We start from the raw sequence: 23,099 nt of genomic DNA on the forward strand, positions 1-23,099 counted from the left end.
TTTTTCTAAGTACAAGTTTCCTCAAGAGACCTCTAAGGTAAGTCTTCAACTTTCAGGCTGACCAAGGCTTATATAAAGCACCCCAGCACAAGGTCTGACATACAGAGGGTTCACAGAGACTGTCTTATTGCCACAAGGATTACAAGAGGTGGACTTTTTAAGTACCGAGACACCCTGGTACATTTTACTTAATAGAGGTATGTATAAACCATCTTAAGATGGTTCTAAATTTATTTAAAAAGCATCAAACTGTTGTTAAAGAGCAAGTTTTCCTTAAGACAGGAAAAATAAAGATGAACTTCATTTAACTCACATTTATGTAAGGCTAGTAGTTATAGGTGAGACTTAGACCGAGAATGGCTTTGGATCTTCTCACTGAAAACTTTTCTTTTTCCCCCTTTCCTTACAAGTTACAATCTCAGTCATTATGCCTATACTTCTCCCACTCTCCACAATACTTCAATCAACGAGGGGTCAATGGTTGTCTGTTGAATATATAGGAGATGGCCACCGCTACTAATAGGGGCCTCTACAGGAATGTATCAGGTTCCAAAGAGACAGGAAGAAAGAACTTTCAAGCAAGCATTGCAACAATATATACAAGAAACTACTAAGAAGTAATCAAAAACTAACTTAAAGGCTTTCTTCTATTAACTCACTCTTCACTTGTACCTTGTTAAAAAAAAAAAAAAAAATCCAGTGTCTGCTCAACCCCACAACCAGGTAAATGAGAGAGAGCAGACTTACTAACATACATACTTGAAATAAAAAAGCTAACTTTTTGGTTTGAGGTGGTTTTTTGTGTTTGTTTATAGTAAAACCCTGAAAACAATTTCTTCATAATTGTGCAAAAGATGACTTAAGGTTTTATTTACAAACTGACTAGTTTTCTAACAAGTTCATTTCCAAAAGAAAAGTAGACCAAAATTAAACAAACTTTATTTAAATACAAGTCCTCTGTTTCAGAACTTTTATGATTAATTTCGGAGGATAAGGATGACAAAAAAGGGCTGCAAATTAGACAAAATATTTGGTTTTGAATTTACACCCCTTTTCTCTCCAGTAAGAATAGCAAAGCTGATTCAATTTCAAAAGCTATTTTTAACTGTAATCTTTAGACTTTTTAAGAAAACAAGCTTTATCTTTTTAATTTTGTGAAGTCATTTATATTTTTCTTCATTAATATAGATGAGTAAAAATCCTGGTTTCCCCCACCCCCCCTTTTTTGGTCTCAAGTGTTAGTATCTTTTGGTAGCTACTGCTTTAAATGATAGCAATCAATACAGTAGGTAATTTAGGGTGTAAATAAATTTAAATTTGGATTAACAATAGCCTCCATGTGCTATTTCAAGCAAAACTAGCATACAGAACTGGAGAGTTATCCCATCTCCACCAACAAATTAATTATACATTTTACAAAGAGATTCACACCACGTTTCTCTTAAATAAAAGTTCTGTAATGATTAGTCAGTGTATCAAATTTTGATGGTATACAAGTTTTCAGAAACATACCTATATAATGGGTTATAGCTACACACTTTTTCATTGGTAGTTCTCAATTCTAACCTCTTTAGAACTACATGATTTAACTCAATAGCCTGTAATCCATGACACAGAAATTGTTTTTCCCCTCATCTATTGCCTGACATAAAGAGCTATTACCTGTATGTTCTTGGTGGAGAAAGAGTTTAGTATCTGATAATTAAAGCTTTAAAGAAGAAATGTTTTTACTACTGAATTTCAAACCACACACACAAAATAGGTGAGAAATTCTTTTATCATATTTAGAATCAAAATATCCCTTAAAATATTTACATTTTACAGTAAAAAGGATAGCAAAACACAAGATCATGTACAAGCTTAAGTATTCAAGTTTCCAAAGAGCCAAAAATGAAAAGGAAAAAAATGGCCTACCACAAAGTTGTAGTATATGGTAATAAATGCCTTCAATGAGTGCAGATTAAAGCAATAAAAGTACTCCCTTGGGCGTCTGATTCTTAGTCAAAAACTGCTCAACTAAATGATTAATATAATCTGATTATGAAGTTGCTTGGCTTTCTGTTGCTCCTCTACAGTTTCTTTAAAAACAGTGCAATTTAAAACAAACTTACAGAGCACACATTACTCTCAAATTAGTCATTATATAAAGGACATTCACTAGAGGCAGTAAATATATTCCATAGTTAACCATATTTACCAAGTAAGGAATAAAACTAAAATTTCTAAGCCTTTATTGCATATTAATAAAACAAATCTTTGAATATACAGCAATGTAAAACTTTTAAAAATATTAAATTCCTATAACTAGGGACAGTTGGTATGAAGAAGGGATGATGGGCACTGATACAGAGAGCACTCTGCACCAACACAGATTTTATTGTTCTGCAAACCACCAATATTAAAAATTTAAAAGATGGCACAATCCTAGCAGGCAATCAAAGTTTTTAAGATACAACATTTCAGTTATTTAAATGTAATCTTGAAGCAGCCTGCAAATTTTACCTTTTGCTTTTAGCTCTGTCAGTGTGGTCCCTATCTTTGTGGTACCTATCTCTGTCCTTTTCTCCTTCTCTATGTTTACTTTTCTCTCGTTCTTTGTCCTTTTCATGGTCTTCACTTTTAGGTTTATCTGGTTTCTTGTCTACATTCCTACTATCCCGGCTTGCTTTTCCATCTGCTCCTCGATCACCATGTGATAACCGTGCCCTCTCTTTATCTTTGTGCCCTTCCTCCCTGCTTTTTCTGTCTCTGTCCTTATCTTGGGTTCTGTCTCTGCGTCTATGCCTTTCAGATTCTTGCTCCCATTCCTTTTCATGTCGCTCTCTTTTCAAATGGTGTGAATCACTATAAAATCTCTGTCGATCTCCTTTACCCCTATTAAATGGCCTATCCAGTTGCTGTTGATCTGGCCTACCCCAAGGGTCACTATGGCGCCTTTCTGGTCTTCGAATGTCTTTAACCTGGTAAAAATTTTGTGGGCCTATATACCTTGATGTTTGTGAAAGGGGACCCATCATACGTTGTGGCTGGCCTGTCAGATGAACAACAGGTGGCCAGGGAACCATGGGATTTTGAGCAAAGCCAAAGCCTGGAGGGGGAAGTAAAGGGGGTGGTAAATGTGGTGGAAATCCAAACATGCTTTGTGGGGGAAAATTAGGAGGCCCTGGAAATGGAAATCCAGGGGGGCTAGACTTGAGATGCTGAAGGTTGGGCTGCTGTGGCCTCATGGGTGAAAAGTTTGCACTTGTTCTGGGGCTGGTGCTTCTGGAAGTAAAGTTGATGCTTTTAGAAGGAAATTCTGATTGACATGTGTTTCCAACTTCAAAATGAGATGCTGCTGCTGTCGATCCTCTTCGAAACGGGTGCACAGTTTCGATATTTTGCATTAAAATATCCTCCTGTAAGGGTTTTGCTTGTTCTGTTTGAGAAGTGTGTATGTTTTCTACCGACGGTGAGTTTTGTGCAACCCCTGAATTTTCACCCTGCTGAACACATGAGTTTTTCTCTACAGAAGACAACTTTTCCTCTACATTGATTTGTTCTGTTAAGTGCTCCTTGTGTGACAGACCAGGCAGGATGTGTTTCTCTCCATTCCGGCAATTATCTCCATCTTTGCTTTCTGAAGCAGTTATCTGCTGACTTCGTCCTGCTGCTTGTCTAGGATCCCGTTTCAGGTTGATAAACTGTGGGGACCTTGTTGTATTAGCAACAAGGTTTTCACTGCAACTGACATTACTGTCTATGTTTCCTTTTCCTACATTAGACCTGCATGGAGAACTAGTATTTGAAGTCCGATTATCTTGCAAATTATTCTCTTGATCTTGCAGCAGCTGTCTTTTTAATGTTCTCTCTTTATTCTCCACAGTTTCCTCCTGTTTTGACTGAATTGATAAATTTGTTAAGAATGCTTCTGTAGAAACATCTGGTGGCTTACCTCTGAGGCTAAGACTTGCCAAAGGTCCAGGAGAAATGGAAGACCCCATTACTGATGTTTCTTCTCCTACTACTACTGAATTAACTGTAGATTCTGAGAGATCATCTACTTTAACCTTTACCTCCTTGGCTTCACCATCAGTTCCTTCCACTTTATCTATTTTCTCTGCTTTGGGGTCGGCTTGCTCATTTATAAATGGAATTTCTTTGAGAGTGTTCTGTTCTATCACTGATTGAGCCTGTTCATATACCTGACCAGTCGTGCCCAAAAGGCTCTGAAGTATATCGTCCACAGGAAGAGGTTTATTTGCTAATTCCAGAGTAGAAGGCTGATTTTCCCAGCCAATCAATACCCCAGGAAGGAATCTTAAAGGTTTTGGTGGCTCCTGTTTGGTGACTTCCACTAAAGGTTCAATTACTGTTGGAAGGTCTTCCTGAAGAGTTTGCTGAGGCTTATTTCTCTGCTTATGTAATACAGTTGTAAAAGAATTAAAAAAGTCATTTTCTTCCTCTGGTGTTTCTTCTGTGGAAACATCTATTTTACTTTTTTTATCAGGTGGCAAAGCCATTGGTACACTTTCAGAAGTCTCAGCTGTGTGACTAGTACTAGCACTAGCACTATGTTGCCGTTTCAGTTTCTGACGGATAATTAAGCCCAACAACAGATTAGGTCTATGCAGTTCAAGCCCTGTATGAAATAAAAAACATCAATTAACAGTCATTTTCGGGACACCTGGGTGGTTCAGTCAGTTAAGCCTTCAGCTCATGACCCCAGGGTCCTGGGATCGAGCCCCATGTTGGGCTCCGTGCTCAGCTGGGAGCCTGCTTCTCCCTGTCCCTCTGCCTGCCACACCCCACCCCACTTGTGTGCATGCACGTTCTCTCTGTTAAATAAATTTAAAAAAAAATAAAATAAAAACAGTCATTTTCAACCATTACAATAAAGGGTACATTTTTGCATCCAGCTTATTACAGCCTATTAAATGGGTGACTGCCCCTGTCAAGTCAGCTCTAGAGGGCTGGATCCTGAGAAAGAAAGCAGAGTCCATTTTGTCACTCTGGTCTCACCTCCCACTTTATTTTATTCATACTCTATTATTAAAATATATACCTACCAGGTCCATCAAAAGGCACAAGAGGGTGTGGAATTTTATCTGCAGCACCCAAAGGAATAAGGTACATATCTTTAACCTGCTTCATGTTGTTAGCAGCTACTCCATAGCGCTTTCTGCTACTGAAGTATGCAAACAGCAAAGTATAAGAAATTTGATCTTCTTCAGTTACGGGTGTGAAGCGAACCACACAAATTTCCTATTCAAGAAAATAATAAATGATTGTTTAAAATAATAACCTAAAGAACAGCTTGGTTTTAAATATCATTTCTCAATTATAGTAATAATCTAGTAAATTTTATGATGATTACCAAATAACATGATTTACCAACTTAAATGCAGATAAAAATAGTAAAGGGAAGCAACTCTTAGGAAAAGATCTTCGCTGAGTCCACTGACAGATTTGTTTTATCTGAAGGTGTCCCATAAGACACTGAGTCCAAGGTAATTAATTTGCTCAAGGTGACACAACTTTCAGTGATAGAGAACATATTTAAACCCAAGTCTTTTGGTGTCTACATTATCTCATTTATATGTTTATATGTTTTTATATTTATATGTTACAACCTTCACAAAGGGCTGCCTGTGTTTTCAGCATACTGAAAATTAGTATCACCTACCACCACCACCCTGCCATGTACACATACAGAAAAACACTCAAATCCACTGAAAATCCCATTTACAGGGACTGGATTTAGAAATAAAAGAGGCTGTGTGAAAGACCTCAAATACACAAAGGCCATAAATTTTGTAGAATCCTTTGGCTTACTTGGGAACTTATTTGTGTGCCTCTGGGTTCTAGGTTTTGTTTCCAATAGAAAAGAGAGTTCCAACGTAGTATTAATTTGGTAATGTAAAAAAAATGGATGCCTTTTCATAAAGGTAGTCAAAAGGGAGAGAGCCAGAACTGCTACAAAGCCTAAATTGATGCAAGTTCCTAAAGAAAACGTACAGATGAGCTAAACTATGGCTCCACCTCTTACAAAAGGTCATCTAAACTGTCCTCTTTTAGGGGTAACAACTATTATAGTGTTTCAGTCAGTTCAGAAAGGAGGCATACTATTAAGTGTTAGGCAGAAATATATGGGGTAGATCAAGAGTGATTCCCAAAACGTCCAAGGGTAATACCAATGCTTTCCGATGACTTTTACTGTCATGAGAAAGTGATAGCAAATACATATTGTAACATTTTTTATAGTGCTTCAAAGTTTACTTGTATTCTAACACTGTATCAATTTAAATTCTAAAATCAATTATTGAAAAATACATATTCTTTTTATCTTGAGATCATCCATTCTGGATTATTTCTAATCTTACTAGACGTGTCTAATCTTAAGATAAAAAATTAATGTTCTCTTATTTAAGATTTATTTTTTGAATGTCTGTAATATGCTAGGTACTATCATCCTTGGAGGGAAAAACAATTTCTTCTAATGTAAATTTTCCTGTGTAGTACTGTTCTACACATTAAAGAAATGATAGAAAATATAGAGAGAGAAAAGAAAAAAATAATATTGTGATAGAGGCTACTAATGATCACCAACCATCTATTCTCTTCCTTTCCTCCTATTATAAAAAGAAGCCTTTTAGCTGGGCACATCACCATCCAATAGAGACAACATTTCCAGAAATTACATTTCCCAGCCTTCTTAGCAGCTTACATAAGGCTATGTTACTAAAAAGTTCTTGCCAATGGAAGTTAGAGGAAGTGAAAGGATAACAGCAATTTCCAGGTCTTGCTTTTAAAACAACTAGACAGGCATTCTTCCATTTTTCCCACATGAGTTGATAAGTCAGCTTTGACCACATTTGACTGATAAGGATAACACTCTTGGAAATAGGCAAATAATAAGACAGAAGGAGACTGGTCCCTGAATGATCTTGTAGAATCAGAGCCCCAGAACTACTCTGAACCACTGACATATTAAAAAAAATAAATTTCTATATTCTTTGAGCCTCTATACTTTTAGGGTCTCTTTGTTGCAGCAGCTTAGGCTATGCCCTAAGTCAACAAATGTCTATAATCAAAGCAAGGCAAAATTCCAGGAGGAATCTCAATACTTAATTCTAAAGCATTTCTTCCAAAACACTGACACAGAAATCACTAAGAAAGCATACCAGAAGGAAAGAAAAACCCACCAAAGGAATGCTGGGCTGTTTTGCACCTTAGCAAATGGCTTTAGTTCAGTTTTGTCAGGAATACTATGTAGATATAGAATTTGTATTGGCTCCTACGCCCAGGGTACCCTGCATATAGAACTCTCAGTGATTTACTTTTCAAATATTCTCTCATGTTGGTATAACTAAAGAAATTTTCCTTACCTTGGTTCCTGATGCTTTAATTTTTTCAACATAATCCCAAACTGTTTGAGGCGATATCCTGCCACCTACTTGAATACTATCTGGTAGATCCTACAGTAAAAAAGGAAGGTGAGCATCATATACAAAATATAGTATAATAGTCATAATTCATTTAAATTTAGCTCTAAGACTAATTTGAAATGGTAATAAAAAACAAGGAAATAAAAAGATTTGCATCACAGAACATAAGAAAGTACAGGGGCAGCAATCAGGCTTTACCTCAAATGTCAACTCCAAATAACTAAGGTGGGTACCCAAGATACAACTGAGATCAAATCTGAGGTCATGTCAGTTCTCAGCAGGAATGACAGGCACAGTAAAAGGGTAGTGGCAAGCATACAACACATTGAAAATCCAGAAAGAACACAACAGATTTCAGAATATTAGAGATTGTTTTTCTTCTCTGACCTCCCCCTACCCCGCCCCCTCTTCTTGGTGGTAGTGGGCAAGGATATCATTTAATCATTAACAGCTGCATCTCAAAAGTTAAGTTTAATTATAGCACATATTGTTACACAGTAGAGAATAACACTGTAATAATGCAAATTCGTTTTTTTAAATTGCAGAATCTTTCTGAAAATAGATGACTATACATAAAATCAGTTAAGTGTGTAACTGAAAATATTTAAAACTAATCAGTATGTTTCTATTTTTCTAAGAAGCTGAGAAAACTCATAAAAAGCACAATTAATTGATATTAAGTTTATTTAAATTATTAATTACTTTAAATATTTATTTGGGATTTTAGTCCTAAACTAAAAATAAGCAGAAAGCAGAGGTAGAATTCGGGAAAGCAACCACATAGAAACTGGCTTAGAAAGGAGAGTAATTTGTTTAAAATCAAATTCCATTGTTTAGGACTTCTTTCCCATTTAAAAGAGTTCTCGTCACCACAGACTGGTCAAAGACTACATCTCTAAACAGATTTGTTCAAAAAGAAGATCATCATGGGTCCATTTAATTTTCCTCTTATAAAATCAATGTTTCTAAAATACTACTTGCCAAGTAAACTATATGTAAAAGTAATAATTAGGTTGTTTATTAAAACATAATGCTAAACAAATAAACTGATCAACATTAGTTAAGCCATATTACATGTAAACTAATTTCAGCCTAGGGGCGCCTGGGTGGCTCAAGTTGCTTATTCCCCTCAGGCTTTGCACTCAGCAGGGAGCCTGCTTCTCCCTCTCCCTCTGCCTGCCACTCTCGCGGCTTGTGCTCTCTCTCTAATAAATAATTATTTATTTATTAAATAAATGTTAAAAAAATAAAAATTTTTAGAATGTGCTCTAATAATTTATTAAATATTTTTAAAAAATTAAAATTAAAAAATAAATGGGGCGCCTGGGTTGGCTCAGTCGTTAAGCGTCTGCCTTCGGCTCAGGTCATGATCCCAGGGTCCTGGGATCGAGCCCCACGTCAGGCTGGCTCCCCGCTCCACGGGAGGCCTGCTTCTCCCTCTCCCACTCGCCCTGCTTGTGTTCCCTCTTTGGCTGTGTCTGTCAAATAAATAAATAAAATATTTTTAAAAAATTAAAAAATAAACTCACTTCAGCCGAATACAAAGAAAAGTAATATAATAGAAAATATAATCTCAACAAAAATACAGTACACGTGTACTGATTTATTTTCCTTCTGCATAAACACAGAAAAATACAACTTTCTTCAAAATAGTTCAAAAATGTCATATTTTCTCATTTATCATAATAGTATAGCTGCTTATTTTCCAAAAATATTTCCATAAATATTCTAAATTAATATTCCATAAATATTCCTTCCTATTCCTGCAGGTATAAAACCAAGGGTACCTGCAGCAACTACAGTCATTGGTCTCATGAGACTGTCAACTTGCTGTAATGTTTCAACTATAACCTGCATCTCATTCACAGAAAGAGGCAGGAAGAACTGTATTCACGCAGTTGGGACACATAAGCAACAGGAGAATGAGAAGAACTGTTAACAAGGAAAAATCTTCCTGACAGGCTAATACTGAAGACCATACTAAGTAGGTCAATCTTTTATCAAGTCTGTATTTAAAGAAAAACTTAAGCTATCCATGCAGACTCTCATTAATTTTTAATTCCCTGACACAGGAAAGCGCATCTTAAAGTATAGGACATGTGGGTTTAAAACTTTCAGAACACAGTTATCTACAGTTCAAAAACTCCATTTGTGAACTCAATAGTTCCATTAATTGAATGGTTTAAGGATCACTGTCAATAGTTTTCTTATGAATGAAAATAAATTTATCATTTAATATTTTTATTATTTATAATATTGTTTTCTCTCCTACTGCTTTTATAAACACATATGTTAATACGAGCAGAAAGGGGCAGAAAAGTTCACAGTACCTCTGTCAAATATTCGGGGGAACCAGACACTGGGTAGGCTTTGGTAACAAATTTTGCCACAGAAGGCATGTTGATAAAACCTTTCCAGATGAAGTTCAATCGAGCCAGGAAGGTAGACTCAACTTCAACAGTTCCAGGCATCTCTGGACTAAAATACGACATTAAAAATTTTCAGCCTTAAAGATCTGCTCATGAATAAATCCATTTTCTACTAAGTCATCAATTATTTCTATTTTAGCATGTCAATAAAGCCAAAATACGTAAAGACTATTCATTAAAGAGATTTTCACTTTATAAAAAACTACATTCATATTTACATGGTCGTGTTTTCAAAATCGTCCTTCCAGGGTGGCTCAGATGAAGGTACAGAGAAGTACAAGCAATTTTTCTTAAATGACCTATCTCTTGCCTCTTGGGACCAACATAATTAAACGGAATTTTAAAGTCAAGTCCCCACATACAGACTCAAATCTCTAAATTAATTTTGAGTCTTATTCTTTTATCTCAATTAGTTTAATGTTTTAGAGGGTACAGTTACTTTCTCAAAAGAAAGGTTCCGAAGAAATATGTTACCTTTTTGTTTTTGAAGACCTCCAAGTATAATCTGGCAAAGATCTATAATGATTATTATAGAAACTGTAGCTAAGAGAATATTACCGTGGAGCAGGAGAGAATGTTGACTTCGGGGACTCTTGTTTCTCCTCTTCAAAGAATTCAGAAGCCAAAATATTTGAGGTTGAAGACAATGCATCTGCTATACTTTCTGCTTCATTATCTGAATGTTTACGAGATACTCCAACAACAACTTTAACTTTTTTTGGAGAAAGATCATCCACAGGTGGTGCCATTCGACCTAACACCAGACGACATGAAAATAGATCATTTTTGTAAACTGAAATTTCTATAACTTCATCCATTTTGCTTCTAAAGTTACTGTTTTTCTGACTGAATTGTTGCATAACCTTAAGATTTCCTGGGGTAATTTTTAACTATCATCTCTCATACTGTGTTGTATTATACCTCTCTAATTGATGGGAAAAATTAGGGGAAGAGGATGCTAACTAAGCAACTTAGATAAGCTGAGATGGAAACATTATAACTAGAACCTAAAGTCAGTTTCTTGATACCCTAGCAATTTTTTTTAACTAAACTACACCAAATTCCAAGTCTTGAGAAGAACGGAGTAAAACAACTCTGTATCCTACTTTGTTTTACATATATAGCAGCAGCTCGTGACATAAATGCAGTGCAGTGCTTAGTTACTAAACATGAAAAATATTAGTGAAGTTTAAAAAATGACATTGGTTTTAGGCTATCACATCAAGAAGGGAAAAAAAATCAAACTTTCTGAAAATAGGTTAGGTCTAGTAGTGTTTAACAAATGTTTTTGTGTGATACCATTAAATTTACTAAACTATTACCACGGAAATGATTAAAATTAATAGAAATAACTAAGAGTATTTTTTATTAAGACAGAACTAAATGGGTGTACTTAAGAATACTATTACATCATGGATGGCTTTCTTTAAGAATAACAAAGTCTAAAAACATTCTGGCCTTTAAGTCTTTATCACTGTACAGATTGTAAAATATGTAAACAGAATTTTGAGTAGATAGGATTATTTTTATTATAGGAAAATTACTTAATTTGTAATACATTTCATCTAGCCTCTAATCCAATGATGGACGGCAGCAAACAGATTAACCTAACAATTTTTCATGTTACTGAACAAGGTATGTATCATTTCTTAGCATACCACAGTAAAAAAATAAAAATTGAGTCACATGTCCAGAGTTTACAAAATTCTTGATCCTCTATTTTTAACAATAAACTGAATATAATTTAAATTCTTCCTTAATACCCATTTTTTATGCCCTAAATCTAGTCAACCTCCAACATCTATCAATATTACCTAATGTGAGTATTCCAAAGCCTCCACTTATTTCTATCTCCAATGACCACTCTAATCACTCTAATCAAAACTATCTTCATCTCCTACTTGGACTAGTGCAAAGGCTGCCTGTGCAGTTTCCCTCCTTCCTCTCCTGGCTTCTCCCACTCTAATCTCTTCTCAAAGTCAGAGACAGATCTTCATAAAATTCCCATCTGATCATGTCATTCCCTTGCTAAGAAACCCTTTAGTCACCGTCCACCACTCTTAGATAAAAGACCAAAATCTTCAATGCAGCTACAAGAGATTTTCAGCATTTCTGATCATGATCTATAAAGTAATATTTTATCTCATGATCCATTACTTACATACACACACTCACATCCCTGTGGGTGTGTGTGTGCATGCGTGTGTGTATATATATGTATGTGTATGTGTATATATGTATTTTTGTTATAAAAGTAACTGAAACTAAAGTCTCACAAAATGGTACTCATCTTTATAAGTGCAGTTCACTGTGGTATTTTCTATTTTGTTTTTCTTTGTTTTTGAAATGCTAGTAACTACTTACTAAATTAGTTTCACTACTAATAAGAAGTCACAATCTGAAATTTGAAAGGCAAAAAGATATTACAAGATGTGATCTCTAAATATCTCTCTCTTCAAACAAATGATGTGCCTCTCTCCTCTTCTCGAATTCACTTCAAGCTCATGCCATTCCCAGTATTCAGAATGGTCTTCCCCTCTCTCTTTGCAGGCTTACTTTTCAACTTTCATGACTCAGCTTAAATGTCAATTCTTCAGCCAAGTCTCCCAATGCCCCAGTCTAGGCTGGGTCTTTCTGCTAGCTAAATACATTTATAACTGTACTTCTGTAATCCAAATCATCACCTGCCTGTCTTTCCCACTAGGTTACAGTTTCTCTTAAAGCCTGGTAAGATCTGACTTTTTCACCACTATATTCCCTGCACCAGAAAGTGCTCAGCAAGAACTCAATAAATATTTATTGAATGAATGACCAAATAGAAGAATGCTAGAGAAAGGTATTTTGGGATTTGTTTCATTTGTTATATATGATAATAAAATATGAATGCTATTTTACTCCTTCACTTAATAAATGACAGTACCATCACAACAGCCCAACATTTCTGATGCCTAGTCTAATGCTTAAATTCTAGCCTTTTGCCCCAGGGTTGTTAAGTTCAGATCTTAGATAGTATAATTAATTCTAGATCACAAACCATACCACAGTATAAAACTATTAACTCAACTCTGAAGACTACCACTCAAAAAATGTGCTACTCCTCAAAGGGAGTGAGCAGGTACCTCATCCCCAATTCAGAGAAAACAAAAACCTATTTAAATTACAAATACAAGTATCTCTCTTTCAAAATGAAAGCAACGTTTCAGAAAGAAAAATTTCCAATTACCTATGCAAATTTTACAGTTAAGATCAAAAAGATGTTGTCTGTGTTGACTAGTGGTATCTTTGGACATAGAATCAATCTCTTCTTTTAGTTTTTCAGTTCCTTCTGTCTTTTCCAATGACTTGTTAGCTGTAGGTTCCTAAAAAAAAAAAAAAAAGAGTAAAAAGTTTTAGCAGACAAAATTTGGCCCTAATTATTAAAATCAACTTATATTTCATATTGATTTTTTCTAAAATGAAAACTATTCCATTCATAGGTTTTCACTATTTTTTTTTTTTTAATTTTAAAGATTTTATTTATTTAGAGCGAGTGAGCAAGCGGTGGGGGGGGAGGCAGAAGGAAAGGAGAGAATCTCAAGCAGACTCTATACTGAGCACAGAGCCTGATGCAGGGCTCAATTTCACAACCCTGAGATCACCACCTGAGTGAATCCAAGAGTCAGCCACTCAACCAAATGCACCACCCATGTGCCCCCCCTTCACTATTTCTTTAAAAAATAAATGCTAGATACTAATTATTACTTAAAGTAGAGCAAAAACTCAGACATCATTCTTTAGGCCTCTAACAAGATTTCATATTATTTCCTCACTGATATTTGAAAATAAGAAAAGCTGTACCAAGCTCTCACACCACAGTCTACCTAAGAAGCACTTACAGATTTATAGGCCTATTAAAGAATTCACCAAATCACAGAGACCCCAGGAATCTACTTTTTTTTTTTTTTTTTTAAGATTTTATTTATTCATAAGAGGCAGAGAGAGAGAGAGAGAGGCAGAGGGAGAGGGAGAAGCAGGCTCCCCGATGAGCGGGGAGCCCGATGCGGGACTCGATCCCAGGACCCTGGGATCATGACCTGAGCCGAAGGCAGATGCTTAACCATCTGAGCCACCCAGGCGCCCAGGAATCTACATTTTAACAAGTGTTTAACAGGTGCTTGTGATGCAGATGGTCTGCACACTACAACCAGAGAAACAATATTGTAAACACTCAAAAAAACCATGAAACCAATAAAATGAACTACTTTAAAATATATACATTGTTAAAAATTCTTCTTTTACCTTTAAGAACATTTTAGACAAATCTTTTCTGAACCTTCATGTTTTGAGCACTACAAAACATGACATTTTTATTATTTTTACCTGTATCTCCATGGCTGCTTCCTGTTCTTTCATTGGGGCATCACTCTCAATTTCAATTTCACCTTTATGAGTTATTTTTGTGATTGGTCGTCTTTCCACTTCTCTCTGCTCTTTCTCAATCATTTCTATGGTCTAAAGGAAATATTTTAAAGAAACACTTCATAATTAAAGTACACATATTTCCAAATGTACAGCTTTAAATAATAGCTTATCTAAAAATGAAAGCAACATCACAGATGATTTTTAATCTTTAGGTGGTCTCTCAAACAACAAACATATATTGAGTACTTACAAATGCCAGAGACTATTTTAAGTGCTGGGGTTATAAGCCTTGAGAAGTTCACATGTAACTTAACCAGAGGCAACTAAAGTGCAATGTAATTTGCAAAGGGTTGAAACATGGTATTTATCTGCTTTCTGATTTAGTTTTTTACCGGCTGCCACCAGGAAAATGAGAATTATCTTCCTCAGATTCCTAATTTGATGTTCTTAACATCCCCCCAAATAATGGAAGTTTATTCAAACACCAAAAATTATCAGGTAGTCCCCTGTCAGCTGTCTCCTGACTAAGCATACTTTGTGACAGTGATAATTTAGTTGAACAAACTTGGCAACAAAATATTAAGCAAGTGTAGCAAAAACTACTGAAAAGTAGTCAAGAGTGGAATGGGTTAAGAAAGGTAAAGATGGGTCTGGTCATTAATCTTGCCTTTGTTAGGTGCAAATCATCCTTTAAAGAAAGAAATCAGATACATGCCCTAAAGAACAAGCTGGTCTCCAAAGCAGATGGTACTTGCAGCCACAGTTTCAAAGCAGAAGAGAGCCGTGTGCATATTTGGGATATGGAGGGAAAGAAGATGAGGTGATACTATTTTCAACATAAAAGGAAAAATTACACAGGTTGAAAGTGGAAGAATTATATGAATAAGTATAATATATCAAATCAAGGCCTCATGCTTCAAACTAGTTTGGGAAAAAGACCTACATGGAGGCTTAATGCCTGAGATGCAAGTATTTAGAATCAGGTAAATCATGTAGAGTTCATATGAACTGTAAGTAACCAGTATTTTCTAGCATAAAAAGCTAATATTCTGAGGCCACTGTAATCAAAATAGTAGATAACGTGGTCATCCCACTGTCACAATAACCCCAAGTCATATTCACTTAATCTTTAAAGGTATTTAAAAGTTCACAACCCCCAAATGAAAACTCTTGGCATTGGTTACTTTCAGAATTTTTTAGTTTTAAAAATGGACTATGGTGCACATACTATTTATGTTATATAACACTTCAATGAGCTGGGGCTGAGGTACTTAAGCCCACAACAAATATGAACATTCATACATGACAATTTGGATCAGGTTTTATCAATAAATGTGTAAGGGAAAGAAAACCTTGTTTTTCTGAGCTTTTGGCTTTTGAAACTTATGACCAGAAAGGAATTATACACCTATAAAATTTTCAATCTGACTTAATCTAGTGCTACAAATTACCAATATTCATAATACCTTCAAACTGTGTTCTTGAAAAGTACAGATGTGATTAAGATGTGCTTATTTTCCCATCTTTCTGATTTACAAAATATAACAAAATACAAGTTAATTATGTACTCTCATAACTGGAAAAAATGAGAAAAAAGCAGCAGAGACAAAGAAAAACAAAAACTGAATTTTAAGAACTCAGTTAATGGGGGATAAGAAGCACAGAACAGGAAGTTTGTATTACTGGGCATTCTGTGTTAAATTACTTCCGTGTATATATAATTTTCCCCCTATGGCTGAAAAATACAGGTTCTGATATAGTCAAACACCATATTCATAGATAATCTTACATGTCTGTTTTCTCTCCGTCTCCATGCAGCTAACTCTTTAGAAGCCAGTTCTTCTGGACTCATTCTTATAAGATGATCAGGGGTTACTTCTCCTTTCAGTACTTTTTTAAATAATATCTGGAAATATTTAAAAATGGGAATGAAGGAGGAGAAAAACATTTTTAAAATAAAGAAGAAATGCTGTATAAAAACTTGTAATAAATAAAGATGTAATAAAAAAATCAGTTCTGAAACCTTATTTACAAATGTTTAATGATTTATATATTATCTACTACAGGAAATTTATTGACAGCCTTGTATTCTAGGAATTTATCATCTAAGGCAGCAAAATATATCTTTCATATGAAAATCAACACACAGTGGAGAAGCATGTAGAACCATTATGTCTATCCAAAAATTGTACTGAGACTCTGTTCCCTACTCCCCCCCACCAAAAAAGACTCTCAGAGTGTTCCCAAGGACACACACTCTGTCTTATTAGCCAACCTGCGGCATAGCAAGGTACTGCATAAAAGAACTTTACTGAATGTGAGGTCTTTCATATTTTTAAGATTTCATATGTTTAAGTTCTAACAGGCTTAGAGGGGACTCCAGACCAAAGAACCCACTGCAAGAAAGAAACCTAAAGGAAATAAATGTTTACTAACTGAAGAAAAGCTTCCAGACTATATAATTAAAAATATATCTGATCCCCTAGACCATGATGACGGATTGTACATGTAGATTTTTCTTAAGTAGCTGTTAGTATACCTCAAGGAAATACCTCATTTCACATACTATCTATTGCAAATATCATTATACAAATTGACGAACTGTTATCACTTATGTGAAAATCTTATAAAACTTAAGCAAATATACAAGGAGTTTTACACAGTTTTTAGATATCCTCTAAGTCCCAAACAAGAAATGCCAGGAAATGATTAACAGTTCAAGTAATGTTTGCTTCACTGATAAAAGATATGTATGTATGTATGTATGTATGTATGTATTTTTAAAAGATTTTATTTATTTATTTGACAGAGAGAGAGCGAGAGAGGGAACACAAGCAGGGGAAGTGGGAGAGGGAGAAGCAAGTTTCCCACTGAGCAGGAAGCCCGATGAGGGGCTCAATCCCAGGACCCTGGGATCATGACCTGAGCCGAAGGCAGACGCTGAATGACTGAGCCACCCAGGCGCCCTGCTAAAAGATATTTAGAATTAAAATCATATTTAAATTAACAGAATGTTTTAAAATAGTATTCTTTTTTACCTAAATGTAATTTATTTTCTTAAGGACTGTTACTCTATTTTTAGATTTAAATCAGAAGTACCAATATGCAATATTGTGTTTGTTATGAATTTTGGCTTAATAGTAATTTTAAAGAATACATAATGAATGAATTTTTAATAAGTTGGATTAAATAAGGGACATAAAGCAAAGAAAATTCACATAAATCAGGTTAAGGCAGACTTAGTATTTTATATTTTAATACACTCATTATATAACACTAGTTACCATTATGCAGAATTCATAACTCAGTTCAGTAGCAAATGACTATTAAAATGACAGTCTCACTTGAAGAAATAAATTATAGATCTACTGTATTATAATCTTAAATTCCAATGTATTCAGAAAAGCTGGAAGCATAGATATCTATAGACATGAACAAAACATACTTACATTGTTTTTAGGATCTTTCAGATTGAACATCAGACTTCTGTATTTGTTCTTATATTTAGCATCTGTGTCCCGAAAAAAAGAGAAAAGCTCTTTTTCAATTTTTGTGGCAACTTTTGCTGCTTTTTCCTCTGGTACCTTCAAATTTGAGTCTGTAAGTCTTAAAATTAGAATAAGTCAATTATTCTTCAAATATGTGAAGCATATATTATTTAATCTTCTATAATAATAATGTGTGTTACCTTTTCATAAGAATGTCTTTGAGAGAATGTCTGACACTTTGTCTGATCTGATCTGCAGAAGGCTTGGAAGTAGACGTAGCAGGAGGATGCATATTAGGCATTCCCTTTTCAATTTTCTTCTTTTTTAGCTCTTGCTTCTCATGAGCCCCTAATTTAAACAATTATCAAAACTCATTGTTTTTAAAAAGGTATCTTCCTTTTTAATGCATAATGTAAGTTTATAAACAAAATTGACTGATTAAAAATCACTATTTAGAAATAAGATCAGAACCCATATTCCATACTGAAATATTTCTGACATTAAAATTCTAATCTATATATGGTGACAGACGTTAACTAGACTTATTGTGATCATTTTGCAATATATAAACATCCATTGTCATACACCTGAAACTAACATAATGTTATATGCCAATTATATCTCAATTAAAAAAAAGAAATTCTAATTTAAATGAATTTTAATGACAAATTAAGTGACTAAAAAGTGGCTTAAAGCTATGAAACGCATATGCCCTTTTCCTATTTTATTTTTTCCCATTTTTTTAAGCTTTATTTATTTAAGTAATCTCTATACCCCACATGGGGCTCTGACTCACAACCCCAAGATCAAGAGTCACATGTTTTTCTGACTAGGCCAGCCAGCACCCCCCCCCCCCGCCGCCCCCTTCCCTGCCCCAATAATTCTGAAATCTATCATTTTTATCATTCATGTCCTCATTTTCCCACATAACCAACTTTGATTTGACAGTCCAACATTACCACACTCTTGCATACTAAACACCTTTATCGTCTCTCCTTTAAACATCTGCATTTGCAAAACTACAACCCCGATAAAAGCCAAATAGCCTCCAAACAGCTGAAGGCAACTGGAGAAAAATAAACACTGATGCTAACAGATCTCACTTTAAATTTATAACCACAAATCTGAAGTAGATAACAATCTGCTGTCCTAATCCTATTAAGTTTTCCTAGTAAATCTGCTCTCCACCTCCCAAAATATCTATTTTAGACTTTTTTCTCCTTTCTTCTCAAACCAACAATACCTCCTTCCCCAACTTCAACCTCATTTGATTTTTTCACTTCATATTTTACTAAGAAAACAGGAAAATGACAGCTATCACATCTTCCCATCACCAAATCTAACCTACCTGCATCTACCCTCCCTCCCACCATATACAATCATCTTCCCTACTATTAAAATGGATAAGCTGTCCTTTTCTATGACCAACCCTTCTATGTAAATCCCATCCCCTCTTGTTTCTTCATGGATTTTGAGCCCCTAAAAGACATCATCAAATTCTCTCTCTCTACTGGATCATTCCCATAGTCTTACAAACATGCTATATCTCCCTTAAAAAATTCTTGACCTCCCATATCCCTCTAGCTACCACACCATTTCTGATCCCTTTAACAGCAAAATTCTTTAAAACACTAATCAGGATCTCTGATTCCTGGCTTTCCATTCTTCCATAAACCACTACAACTGGCTTTTATCCCCAGTGCTCCACCAAAACCATTCTAGTCAAGGTCACCAATGATTTCCATTTCACTAAATCACATAGGATCTGTGCTCATCTTATTAGATGTCCAGACAACACTGAATTGATCATTCCCTCCTTCTTGAAACTTCATCATGGTCCCTTAGTTCTCTTACCTCACAGACCATCTTTTAGTCTCCTTTGCTGGAACCTCTTGTCTTCTCAACTTCTAATGCTGATATGCCCCCCAAGTGCTGTGCTTCTGCCTCTTCATTATCAAACTTTTTTTGTAGCTGTTTATATCTTAGTCCATGATTTTAAATAACTATGCACTGATAAATCCCTTGTTTATATACCACCCCTTTAAGTCTTCTCTAAGCTCCAGACTCATCAGCCAAAGGTTTACTCAAACATCTTTACCTGGGTACCTAAAAGGCAGCTCAAGGTTAAAACACCCAAACATAATTTTTCAATTTTCCTCCCCAAATCTGTTTTTCTCAATAAATGGCACCATTTATTTAATCCTCTGCTAAGACTCTCTTTCCTTCACCTACCTATAACTAATCCACCAGCAAGTTCTGCCAATTCTACTATAAAATATATCGGAATCTGACCATTTCTCATTCTTCCACTCTACCTCTGTTCCAAGCTACCATCATTTCTTTCCTAAGATACTACAGACTCCTAACTATCCTCGTTCTCTCCTATTCTCCTACAATCCAATCTTCACAGGAAAACGAAAGTAACCCATCATTACCTTGTACAAAATCCTCTGAAGGTTTCTCATTACATTCAGAATAAAATATAAACTCTTTGTCATGGCCTCAAAGTTCCCACATAATTTTCTCTGAACTCATCTCAACCATCATTCTATCCCATGTATTACTGTCTAACCACTCCACAGTGGCTCTCGTGCTCCTCAAATACCAAGCTTGATTCTACCTTGAAACCTTGAGACTGCACTCTACCCAGTCCTCCAAAAAAGTTCCCATCCCTTCAAATCCCACCTCACAATTTACCTCCTCCTACCTAAAACAAACTCCCACCACTCTCCTCAACTGTGACTCTTAACCCCATTTACTTTTTCTTCACAGTGCCTAGACGCTGTAAAAATAGCACACCATTTTGTCTACTTATTGTGTCTTCTCCTATTAGTGTTTAAGTGCCATGAGGATGGGGTCTTACTAAGTTCATTAGTCCTTCCCAGAATTTAGAGCAATAGTTTTTAATTTCAAGAAATATCACCTAAACTATTTTTATTGCTATTAAAATGTTAAAATGGTTAAATTTCCCTAAAATACACTAATTGATAGTGTATGAAATATAACTTTATTAATACATAATAATTTTTATTAATCTTACTACCTGGTTTGGAACCTTTTTCTCCTGTGCAAATAACAGTTGTAGTCTCTTTTGGCATTTTTTCACTTTTTTCTTCTGAGGATCTCCGAGGTAAAACTGGTTGTCCCATCTTTCGAAGAGGAGCTAGCTGCCATTTTTTTATTTCACTATCTCTACAGTCTGATGAGTTTTTGCCTTCACCAGATTCCTTGGAAAAAATAGTATTTAATTCATTAGAATGAAAACTACTAAAGCAAGGCTCAAGAGTATGTGGATGAAAAAAATTAAACCTAATTATTATTACAATCTATTAAGATAGCAAACATTATATTCTTTAGCCTAATAAGTATTTAAAAGATTTTTTTTTAAGATGTACAAAAATAACTCTCAATTAATAGCAAAAAGGAGTTTTACTCTCTCATTCAAAATCCATTTGTTAAGCACCTATTTTGCAGAACACATAATAGCCTATAAAGGAGAACTAAAAAACTTGGATACCATTTTCCCAGTAACGATATTAGAAAAAAAATCAGATATAAGATAGTAAGAGTTCTTTTAGTTAGCTGTAGATATGGAAAAAGGAGGGAAAGATTGTGGACAAATAGGTATCTATGTTTTACACTATTTTCTAAAACAAATGAAATCATACCCACCTATAAGTTTATCACTTAAGTGCTCGCTTCGGCAGCACATATACTAAAGTTTATCACTTAAATTCTCACGGTATCAAGTGGCAATTTTAACTTCCATAAAGTAGAACAAACCATCAGAATACCTGCTACTCTCATCCTAATTATAACCAACAAAGAACTACTAGTGAGCTAGAATTCTAAGAGCCTTTAAAGTAATTAATCACATCATGGTAGTGTTTGAAAGACAGGGAGAAGTTTTTCCATAGATGGTGGAGGAGTAGGAGACCTTAGTTTCATCTGGTCCTAGTAATTCTGCTAGACAGCTATCAAGTCATTCTGAACACTTGAGAACTCAACCAGAGGTCTACGAAAAGGATAGCTGCAACTCTACAAATAGAAAAGCAACCACTTTCTGCAAGGCAGGAGATGTGGAGAAGTGAATCTGAGGTGATATATGGGAAGATAAGCTGTAGGGGGAGGGAGCCTCTGGCAGCCAGCACCAGAAAGTGATATAGCAGCAGAGCACAAAGTCAGAACTTTTAAAAGTCTGCTCCAGTGAAGGACATCCCTGCCTGAAAGGTGCTCAGATGGCGAAGCACCTAGGTGGGACAGTGTGGTCTCAGGATCCTCGGGGGTCACAGGAAGACTGGGGGGTGCCTGAGTGCGTCAGAGCTCCCAGGCATCAGAGCAGGGAAGCCAGCTGCAATCAGGGAGCCCAGGAGTGGGCTCTCAGCTCATGGTTGCCATATACTGCGAACTGCAGCATGGTCGGGTGACCACCTCTGAGCAGGGGCCCAGCAAACAGCAGAACCACCCCGAGACCCCCCCCTGGGGAGGGGGGCGCTGGAGGAGTCTGTAGGGTTTGGAGACTCAAAACAGGGTCACGTGCCATGAAACAGAAACGCTGGTCACAGTCTGGGTGAGCACAGAGTGCAGCCAGAGACCAGGGAGACCAGAGTGATTGACTACTTTTCCCTGAGGGCACACTGAGGAACTGGGGTGGGGGGAAGGGGGAGTTCTGGGTTTTAGGGCTGGAGACTGGGAGGCTGCCATTTTCATTTTCATCCTCTAAAGCAGCACAGAAAACCTTCAGGAAACAAAAGTCACATAGAGCAATCCAGAGCCACTTACTTAGCCTGGCCCCATGGCAAGAGCAGTGCAATTCTGCCTGGGGAAATGACACCTGAGAACAGGCCCCTCCCCCAGAAGATCAGCAAGAACATCCAGCTAACACCAAGTTTACCAATCAGAGAACTGCAAAACTCCAGTACTAGGGGAAAATAATATACAGAATTCATGGTTTTTCCCATGATTCTTTAGACTTTCAATTTTTTTTCTCTTTCCTTTCTCAACCAATTTCTTATTTTATCAACTTTTAAAAATCTTTTTAATTTTCATTTTTACACTTACATTCTACCCTTTCATTGAATTTAATTTTATTTTTGTATATATGTAAGTTTTTCTTTCTTTACAATTTTGGGATGCAGTTTCTAACAGACCAAAATACACCCAGAATCTAGTGTATAGCTCTGTTCTCTTCACCTGTCTGATCATATTCTTTTTTATTTTTCTTTTTTGTTTTTTGTTAAACTTTTTTAAGTTTTCATCTTTACAGTTACATTCTATCCTTTCACTGTATTTAATTTTATTTTTCTATAGATATATAAGTTTTTCTTTCCTTACAATTCTGGGATGTAGTTTCT

At 35.6% G+C, this 23,099-nt stretch overlaps 1 protein-coding gene across 9 annotated transcripts in view; it reads right to left on the reverse strand.

The window, feature by feature from the left end:
• Positions 1-1,759: 1,759 nt before the first annotated feature.
• Positions 1,760-23,099, reverse strand: part of PHF3 (PHD finger protein 3) — an 84,869-nt gene continuing 63,529 nt past the window's right edge. For 8 of the 9 annotated variants that reach the window (XM_078055172.1, XM_078055175.1, XM_078055173.1 and 5 more), the window contains 11 exons: positions 20,789-20,972; positions 17,946-18,093; positions 17,707-17,863; positions 16,047-16,163; positions 14,216-14,347; positions 13,080-13,215; positions 10,415-10,610; positions 9,758-9,905; positions 7,368-7,457; positions 5,049-5,244; positions 1,760-4,621 (listed from right to left, as the gene is read on the reverse strand). In XM_078055172.1, coding sequence (XP_077911298.1) covers positions 2,499-4,621; positions 5,049-5,244; positions 7,368-7,457; positions 9,758-9,905; positions 10,415-10,610; positions 13,080-13,215; positions 14,216-14,347; positions 16,047-16,163; positions 17,707-17,863; positions 17,946-18,093; positions 20,789-20,972 — 3,627 coding nt within the window. In that variant the 3' untranslated portion in view covers positions 1,760-2,498. Of the gene's footprint in view, positions 4,622-5,048; positions 5,245-7,367; positions 7,458-7,879; positions 8,906-9,757; positions 9,906-10,414; positions 10,611-13,079; positions 13,216-14,215; positions 14,348-16,046; positions 16,164-17,706; positions 17,864-17,945; positions 18,094-20,788; positions 20,973-23,099 lie in introns of those variants that run through there. The other variant, XM_078055179.1, reaches the window with a different exon arrangement.

Source organism: Halichoerus grypus, chromosome 9, assembly GCF_964656455.1.
Source record: "Halichoerus grypus chromosome 9, mHalGry1.hap1.1, whole genome shotgun sequence".
Taxonomy (NCBI): Eukaryota; Metazoa; Chordata; class Mammalia; order Carnivora; family Phocidae; genus Halichoerus; species Halichoerus grypus.